Genomic DNA, 10,348 nt, shown 5'->3' on the forward strand with positions numbered 1-10,348 from the left:
TTTATTATATATTTCAGAATTTTTTTCGTTAAATCAATGACAAAATTAAAACTAAAGGGTATTAAAATGAATATTTGATAAAACTATATAGGGTATCTGAAGTTTTTTGTATATAANGGATACTAACTTGATAAAAAAATAAAACCACAGAGTACTAATTTAATACATTTTAAATCACAAAGTACTAAAATAAAAAAAAATAGAAAACTATAAAATATTAATTTGATATATATTAAATTATATGATATTAAAATGAAACAATACGAAATTAAGGTGGGGTATTTGAAGTTTCGTCTTCTTTTAACGAGCAACCACCCAATCAATCAGTGGCCTAATTTTTTTTTTCTTTTAAGAAATCCCACCCATTCAATCAGATTATTATTATTCTATACTTATATTCTCTTTCCAGAGTATCTTCACTATCTCAGATGGCCATATGACTAGTGTGTCACGCAATTATATTTTGTTAAATCATTTTCCCTCTCTTTCTTAATCTCATTCATTACCTTAACAACCCGTCACGTGATGTGGGAACCATTACTTAATTTAGGGCAAAAATTTTATAGGGATCGTCCACAAACTAAATAACTTTTTAGTTTATGGACGATGCGGATAGACGCCGCGTGGCCCTCTCCTACGAGAAAAAAAAAAAAAAGTGGGCCTCAATTTTTAGAGAGAGAGAAAGTGATGGACAGGGAAGGCGAGGATAGGCGCGCGCCAGCCACGCGGCGCCCATTCGTATTGTCCTAAATTTTTAGTTTGGAGATAATGTCCATATAATTTTTATCCCTTAATTCGCTAGTTCTCTACTCCATTAAAATTATCCTAAAAGCTCCTTTTTCTTCGGACATTTTGTCGAAACAATCTTATAAAAATTTAGATTTAGATAAATAGTTTTCTAAATTTTTTTTTGGCAAATTGATCTATATTTTGTCAAATAAAACAGTGAATCGTTTATCGTCTTTATGAAAACTGTGAATTATTTATCGCCTCCTATTTTTTCATAAAAGCGTTCACCATATTTTCCTCAATGTATATCTCTCTTTTTTTTATTTTTTATTTATATCCTAACAACCATATAAACATTTCAATAAATTAATACAATTTTAACTATCTAAAAAATCTTACTAATCTATCCCTACAATCCTAACAATTAAATTAAAACTCTAATAATTCACATACAATTTTAACAACCTTACTCTCTTTTTTTTTTTTCTATTTTTCATATATAATCCCAACAATCATATAAAAATTTCAACAAATCACATTTTTTTAATTTTTTATATATAATTCTAACAATCATATAAAAATTTTAATAAATTATATACAATCTTAAAAGTATAAAAAAAATCTAAAAAAATGATTCACCGTCTTAATAGAATATTATGAAGACAGTAAATTATACTCTTTCTCAACTTACTAGAGTTTTGTAAAATAATTTTATGAATTTTTAATTTTGATAATTAAATTTTTAAAATTTTATCAAAAGTTTGATTCACTATTTTTCAGTAAAATTACTAATTAAACAATCACCGGTGATAATTTTTAGATAATTTGATGAAAATATTAAATAAATACTCTAAAAAAGAGTAAATTTTACGCTCTAATTGAAATATATACATAGCATTACTTATTTCCTAAAGTGTCAAAATATAAAAAACTTATTTTTTTTTACTTCTCCGAGTGAAACTAAAATATTAAAACGAAAACTAATATAAATTTAACTTTCTATTTTTTTCCCTGCATTTTAAAGCCTGCAAAATCACAGATAATATGTTCCTGGAGAATAGTTGTTCAAGTTGTAATTTTAATTAAAGAAATTGGAAGATTATTTATTAAAAATTTAAAATATAGAAAGTTTGGTATTTTTATTTCTTAAAAAATGGTCCATCCCTATCTCGCCCGTGTCTCTCTCTCTCACTCCCCTGCGACTCCACCTGCCATTAAAGCATACACAGTGCCGTACAGTGTGTGCTCAGGTGGACCATCACCTCGGCATCCGTGTTTCGACGGGAAACTCGGGCGCTCTCCCTTGCCCCCACTCTTTCCCCCTCTTCTCAAGCAAAAGATATTCACACACACACACACACACACACACACGCATACGCATACACTCTCTCTCTCTCTCTCTCTCTCTCTCTCTCTCTCTCTCTCTCTCTCTCTCTCTCTAACCACTGCAGAGAGATTCAGATACAGCACAAAACCCAAAGAACAAAGGCTCACAATCACAGCGCTCCTCACTAACTCTCTCTATCTCTCTCTCTTTCTCTGCGGATACAGTGATTTGATCGCATTAACTTAACTGCAGCAGGCGACGTCACGGCCACCGCACCCTTCCAAGCTGCCCTGTACGCACCTAACCCGTTTCAGCAGCTTTTTCAATACACCCGGCCCACCGTAGGCATCCAAGAACCCAGCCTTTATTTGACTTTTCTTCGCACTCACAGTCCTGTTGCTGTAGAAGCTTTAAATCCAGAAATAGATCGAACGGCAGATTACGTACCGTCCAGCAGTTTCATACTATACAACTTGCCATCGGAGGGTGGCAATTCAGTTCCTAGTTTGGGAGCCCATTCTATTCTATTCAAAATGAGTTTGGGATCGAAATGCTCTATTAGTAAACAATTCGAAATTTTCGATAAACGAGTCGAACACCAGTTAGGATCAGCTCGATCATATTCGGCTTGAAAACAGTTCGAATATATATATTTTATATTTATATAATTTGTATATTTTATATTTGTACATATTATTTATATATAATATATATTTTTATTATTTGATTTTTAGTTCTACCTAAATATAAAGTCTAACTCAATTATAAAATTTTTTATTTATATGTAAAATTTTACAAATTAGATAAAAGTGCAATGAATAAAAACTCATAAATTTATTTACTATATATATATTTAATTTTTTTAATTTATTATTCATAAGTTAGTTTGTGTTTGGCTCGTGGACATTTTCTACTTGCAACCACTAAAACAAGATTTTATTTTTTAAGCATGATATATACTATAGTGCAAACTAGCTGACATCTTTATTCAACATATATAGTAAAATTATGAGTTCTGAATCGGGGGCTTACGTAATAGTGATAGAGTATGGGTGTCTAACTGTGGGCGAGGCTTTCGAATGGTTGAGGAGACTGGTGTAGATGGACTACGGTCCACGCAGTGATTTCTTTAGTTTGGAGCACGCATCATCTTAAGCACTAATAATTTCTTCTTTGTTTTTCCGTCAGAGAGCAGTACGAGCGAACTCCAATAGAAAACCGACACATGAGCCCTTCAAATAATCCCACTATCCCGGGGCCCCGAATCTGGCTGTAATCATCATCTTAGTTCATCCTCCCCTCCCTCTCTCTCCCTCTCTCTCTCCTCTCTCTCTCTCTCCCCCCACCTATGTTGTTACGAGAGCTTAACGCTACTACCGGTTCCTCGTGGGCCCCGCTCATTGGGTAGGCCTTTTATGTGGCGTCTCATTCACGCGGGCCCACCCCCTCTTCATTAACCACTAAGAAGGGGCCTCCCACCCGACAACTGGTCCTGATCGACGGTCACGATCGCCACACTCCATTTCTCTTTAATTAATTAATGATTCGACTTTTACTATTATTATTATTATTATTATTATTATTGGTTAAGAAGGGTGGGTCCCACTGCGGCATCGCACGACCCCCTTCCGTTTCGGACCTCCCACGTGTGCGCGCGCGCGCGTCATCTAATCCCCAAATTAGAAGCCCTTTTAGCTGCGAATTAACTAGACCTTTACTAAAGCTAAAGACCCCTCAATTTTATACCAGTAACAATTTATTATTATAAAATTCAATGCGACCGGATAACGTCAATCATACAGTTCCGGTGACACAAACCGGTCCATCCGGTTCCTCCGCTGTTCACTCTTTCTCTCTCCTTATTATACTCTCACAACCACATTACTCTCTCTCTCTCTCTCTTTCTGTGTGTGTGTCTCTCTCTCTCTTTCGCTTTCACTACTCACCATACTCTCTCTCTCTCTCTCCGCCCTTTTTCAGAGAGAAAGAAAGAGGAAAAAGAGAGAGGAGGAGAACAAAAGAAAAGGGGACAGGCGTCTCCACCCATACTCTCTCCAGAGCTACTGATATACATCGGATAAGCGGTAGCTACCGCAACGCAACACAAACGCACGGCGCGCCTCAAAATTTCCCCCAAAAGCACCGAACTAAGGATACTCTTAACGATGTCCGCGGCCACCGGAGGGTACGGCGGTGGCGGCATCGGCGGCGACGAGCTTTTCCAACCGCAGCAGCACCAGCACCAGCACCAGCACCAGCAGCACCAGCAAAACCGCGGCGGCGGTGGGCAGATGTATCACGTGCCCCAACACAGCCGCCGCGAGAAACTGCGCTTCCCACCGGAGGAATCTCCCCCCACCTCTCTTCTGTTACTCCACGATCCCCACGCCGCGCGTCCCCCGCCGCCGCCGCCGCCGCCGCAGCAGCAGCAGTTCTATCCCCCGAACTTGTTCTCGACGTCGTCTTCCTCTACCTCTCACGATCCCAGCAGCTTCGGGTTTGGTACGCCTCCCTCCGCCCAATTCGTGCCCGCGAGCCACGCGTCCTTCCCCCACGTGTATCATCATCACCCTCACTATCATCATCACCATCATCATCATCATCATCAGATCCCGCCGCTGCCGCTGCCGCTGCCGCTGCCGCTGCAGCAGCAGCAAGGGTTTTCGCTATCGCTCTCCTCGTCGTCGTCGAACCCGCCACGTGGCGTGCCCGTGAGCGCAGGGCCGTGTGGGCCGTTCACGGGCTACGCCGCGGTGCTGAACCGGTCCCGGTTCCTCGGCCCGGCCCAGCAGCTTCTAGAAGAGGTGTGCCACGTGGGGCGCCGAGCGGGTGTAGGGGACGGAGGAGGAGGAGGAGATGGGAGTGGCGATGAAGGAGGGCTTCTCGATATGGATCCGTCGGAGACGATATCGGCCGTCGATCGCGGATCGGACGGTGGCCAGGAGGGCCCGATCGCTGCGGGGGTTGAGCAGCAGTGGAAGAAGACGAGGCTTATCTCTTTGATGGAGGAGGTGAGATAATATTTGTTTATTTGTACATATAAAATATAAATTCTCCCTATTAGTTTTAAGGCATATATAATTGTTTACAATATTTTTTTTTTTTAAAATAACATTCCTGATGAGATTCGCTTCGGGAATTATGAAAGAGAGCTCGGAAAATATGGGCATGAGCTTTCATGTCAATAGATTTCCGCCGCACCTGGCGAATCTGATAATTATAAAAGTGTAGGAAATAATGGTCACATCATTGATTCAATCATCTTCATTTTCTTTTTTTCTTTTTTTTTTAACATTAATCCCAACAGATTATATAATCTCTCGTGCTTATTTGGTTTTAATGATGATCTATAATTAGGTAATTCAAGCTTATTGATTCACCAGATTTTTTCTAGCTGGATCTAAATATGTAGCTAATCTTAGATCACAGTACAATTTTTAGGTTATGATTTACATGTGATGAAGCATGGATGGGAGTGTTGAGCTAAACGAGGAAAAGGAAGTGATATAGTGAAGTCGGTTCCTAGTCTACTAGGCATGATATAAATAGCAACATCTGTGGAATATGGAAGATTTGAGTTCACATATGCGAGATAGGTGCATAATTTTGTTTGTTTTAATGTTCTTTTGTGATAGGACATCAAGTGTTTGGTGTACTTGCCGGTTGTTATGGATAATATATGAAGGATATTGTTAAGCTGTATTCGCTGGAAATATTTGTGAGAGCTCTACTGTTCATGTCTTGATAGAGAAAAGCTTTGACGGCAGGCGGGGTCTTGTGCATGTAGCTTTAGTTGTGTTTTGGCAACATGCTGAGGCTGCAGATCCATGAACAAGTTTCTAGTTTTTACGCATGCATATTTGTCTCTTAGATGGGAGTGTTGCTTGTGAGAACTGTGCTTAGTTGTTGGAAATTAAGAAGCAAAATATCTTTACTTTTTGAACGTTATTGTTCAGTGGCTATATGACTTCACCTTGTTTTCTTTTTCAAATTCCTTATTATGTAAACATAGAATGTTTGCTCAGCAACAGCCATTGAGCTAGAATCAAATGATATCCGCCCAAGCTAAAATTATTTTTTGATTTAGCAACAGAGATTGTTCAAGAATCAAGTTATGTACTCCTTATATCGGCTGATAAATTATCTGAATTGCAATAGGATTTTTGATTTTTGATTTTTGATTTTTTTTTTTGGTGTGCATGATGTTTATTCTAGATCTTGTAAGAATTTGTATTGCAAGACTTGTACTTCTTTCTTTATGTGTTGCTAAATGCAATAATGCTTACGCATGACAGCTTTAAAAGAGCTTTTAAGATTGATGAGTTGTCAAAAATACATACGGAGATGCATGCAAACATACATATGGTAGTAAATGATTGGCTCTCATACATTAGGTGGATACACTTAAAAGTAGGTGAATAGTTTTGGACAGAAAAAAAGTTAGGCAAGAGAGTAAAGATTGTACATACTTTTGTGTGGGTAGTTGGCTCAGAATAGTGTTAATTCGATGTCTTATTTAAACTTGGGAGAAGTTTAGGTGAAGAAAGAATGGGCATATATCATATTGATCATTGTGCTATGCCTGAGTATTAAACTCAATTGAGGCCAAATTAATTGAAATCTAAGTTGCTTGATTAAACTTTTATCCATGCTTTGATTCGATGCATAAATCACTTACTTGAATATCTGCATTTGGCTAGAATCAAGATAAAAAAGCTTGTTTCCCATATAATTTCATGTTCCTTCTCTGAATAGGAAAGCCACCTTTCACTTTGTTGGCTAAAGATTCCTACTTTTAGAGTCTGTTGACAGTAGGAGCATGATCTTTCTGCTTTTGCCATCAACATTTTCGTTTACAGTGATTTCTTGCTTTATTACGTGTAGTTTTGAATATTTCGACTTTTCCCATGATTTTGCTCGTATAAATTTCTTGCAGGTCTCCAAAAGATACAAGCAGTACTACCAGCAGGTGCACGCAGTTATCACATCGTTTGAATCCGTAGCAGGACTAAGTACCGCTGCCCCATATGCATCAATGGCCCTAAAAGCAATGTCAAAGCACTTTAAGTGTTTAAAGAGCATGATATCTAACCAGTTACGCCAAACAAATAAGGTTCTTGGGAAAGAAGGCATAAATAAAGAAGATATTTCGAGCTTTGGTCTTGTAAGTGGTGGTATATGTCTCCAAAGGGCGAATAATATGGGAAATTTTGGTCAGCCCCATGTCTGGCGACCCCAAAGAGGGCTTCCTGAACGTGCTGTGGCTGTTCTTCGTGCATGGCTATTCGAACACTTCTTGCACCCGTAAGTTGCTTTTTCTATTTAAAGTAATTACATTACTATGCATTGGTTTCGTGCAGTTAATTTTCATCACGTGGAGGTAGCTCTCCATTAGCTTTATTGTTCTTTTCATGTAAAGCTGATTCTATGCTGAATATTTCAAAGATATTGTTGGTCTACTATATTTGTATATTATTCAACTTGTAACCTTCAGTCTCTAGGGTTTCACAGTAAGCCCCTCTCTTTCCTTGATTTGCTTTTATTTGGTTTTTGAGACTGATTTCTGTAGGGGTTGATATCAAGTTTGCCGGAATTTTATCAGTTGTCCCTTATAGTTTTGAGTCATATCTTGTGTGATCCTTGTTGGTGAGAGATACTGTGTATGATGACAGCTAGGAGGATTCAATTAGCTTGTCCATGAGGATTAATTACTTGGAGTATGACGTACTTCTGCGATATGGTATACAGTGGGACAGCTGCTACTCCATCTATGTTACATGAATACTATTCCTTATTTTGATCGTAGCGTAATTCGCAGTGCACAATTAGAAAATTTGTTGACCATATAGTAGCATAAAGTTGAAAAATTGAAATAATGAAGTAACACTTGCGTTCGTTTGGGGTTGGCCTGTGGAACATGTTGCACGTGGCCGGAAAGTGTGATGAGAATATATTTCATTTGTTTCCATTAGTGACAGCATGTTTTGCTGCTTGCACCAGTTTGATTAAGATATGATTCATGGAGGCTTACTGAAACTCGTTTGTCTCTATATACTTCTACCCGGACTTCTTTTCACCCAAAAGCATTACGAAGTCCTCAATATTAAACAGGCGCTTAGGGGATGTAGAGCAGTCCCACAAGATTGTGTATAGTAGTTGTGATATGCCATGCACAAATTATGTCATCTGAATGACACGTTCCAAACTTATGCAGGTATCCGACAGACACTGACAAGCAGATGCTGGCTAAACAGACAGGTTTAACGAGAAACCAGGTATTAAACCTTTTGCTATTTTCCCCTCGAATAAAATATGGCATGTTAGGTTATGCGTTTTATTTATATAATATCACAAAGAGCAATACTCACCTTTCATCATACTGGTTCCTTTCCTATGACATTAAGATTCAGTTCACTACATCTTCATTGAAGAACAAAAGAAATGAACACTGTATTCTCATGAATATCCTTGATGAGCCCTGTTCTCTATCTCGCAGGTCTCGAATTGGTTTATTAATGCGAGAGTTAGACTATGGAAGCCAATGGTTGAAGAAATACACAATCTCGAGATGCGCCAGTCTCAGAAACTTCCATCAGCCGATAATGACCAAAGCGGCATTCAGCAATCCCACCAGCCATCAGATTCCAGCTCAAACCCCTCAGGACATAGTGGCGGCATCGATAAGAATCATAATTCTACATCCAAATGCATTCAAAGTGATGTTTCCCAAATACCCAATAGTAACATCCACGAGCCTATCAACTTTGTATACGATGGACTGAACAGCCAACAGCATATTGGAGTCGGTGTTGGCCTTAACGGAGGAAATGGCGGCGGTGTTTCTCTTACACTAGGCCTCCACCAAAACAATCGGGTTTGCTTAGCTGAGCCACTTCCGTTGACCATGGTTCATCGCTTTGGCCTCGAGGATTGCAACGAAGCTTACATGATGGGTTCGTTCGAAGGGCAAGATCGGCAGTTCTCAAAGGATATTAGCGGTCATTTACTTCATGATTTTGTTGGGTGAAACTTGTAGAACAGATTATCTATATGTTTGGTTAGTATGGATTTTACTCATTTCTTTCTGCTTGAAGTTGAATTATATACACATTTCCATCTTCTTACTTTGTTAGCTAATTTTAGTGACTACATACACAGGGTGAGAGGGAACATATCGGCCCAAAGAATTCTCCCATGCGCGAGAAAGGTAGAGGGTTTGCTTCTGGGCAAAAGAGAAATTGTAAGTCTATATAGATGATGACATTTCCTTCTTTGTACAATGTGAATTGTGTATCTTACTTAATGATTAGTTATTAAGCTCTACAAAGGATATGTTATTAATTAAAGTAGGCAAACTGGTTGAAATAGGAGGCTAAGTATGCAAGTTGGGAGGCCATCTTGTATCCTTACAGGTGGGGAGTCTCCTAAAGTAGGGACATACCACACTTGGTTTTGCACTTCTTTCCTCACTAGCTTTGTTTTATCTCTATGCAACTTTTATCTAAGATTGCTAATATGTATTCAATTAGATTCATCTCTTTGGTGGATTATGTGTGGATACTATATCGGTTACACCCAATCCAATGGAAAGGTACATTGAGTTTGGAGTCCTCTTAACTACCGGGTTTACCTTATGATGGGCGTTGGGTAACTGAGCCCTTGAATATGTCGCGTTTGATTAGATGTATTGGATGCTTGGGCCTCTATGTAGGCAATTCTTTGATGGAATCCATGCTATTTAATGTATGACTTATGTGGGACTAGTGCTCTATGATGGACTATTATAATATCTGTTACTGTATCAGTTGTTGGAGGCTCTGTTATTTTATTGTAATTTGTGGGACAATGGGATCGGGTTACACCAACCAACTTGCTATATATATATATATATATATATATATATATGTTTATATATANTATATATATATATATATATATATATGCTTAATATCACTAATAAAAGAGTTGATTTATAGTGTTAGTGGAACGGTATGTTCTTAAAATAATGGGATAACTTAAAACCTTTTCTGTGGATTCATATTTTTTCACTTTAGTATTCTGTGGTCTAAAATGTATCAATTTGCCCTCCTGTGGTTTTTTTTTTTAATTAATTATATTATATTTTTTTTAAAATCAGTGATAAAATTAAAATTAAAGGGTACTAAAGTAAATAGTTGGTAAATCTAGATGGGTATTTGAAGTTTTTTGTATATAATTTAACGAAATATTAAGAAAAAGTTATAGAAAAGATAAAAATAAAACCACATGGGATAAATTGATATATTTTAAATC

General features: G+C 37.8%; 1 protein-coding gene across 1 annotated transcript; it reads left to right on the forward strand.

Annotated features, from left to right (window-relative positions):
* Positions 4,008 to 9,860, forward strand: LOC109728198 (BEL1-like homeodomain protein 9). Its single transcript, XM_020258557.1, has 5 exons — positions 4,008 to 5,067; positions 6,993 to 7,360; positions 8,271 to 8,331; positions 8,553 to 9,113; positions 9,215 to 9,860. Exons 1-4 carry the CDS (start codon positions 4,222 to 4,224, stop codon positions 9,081 to 9,083), a joined length of 1,806 nt encoding a protein of 601 aa, XP_020114146.1. The 5' UTR covers positions 4,008 to 4,221; the 3' UTR covers positions 9,084 to 9,113; positions 9,215 to 9,860.

This window comes from Ananas comosus, linkage group 23, assembly GCF_001540865.1.
Source record: "Ananas comosus cultivar F153 linkage group 23, ASM154086v1, whole genome shotgun sequence".
Lineage (NCBI taxonomy): Eukaryota > Viridiplantae > Streptophyta > Magnoliopsida > Poales > Bromeliaceae > Ananas > Ananas comosus.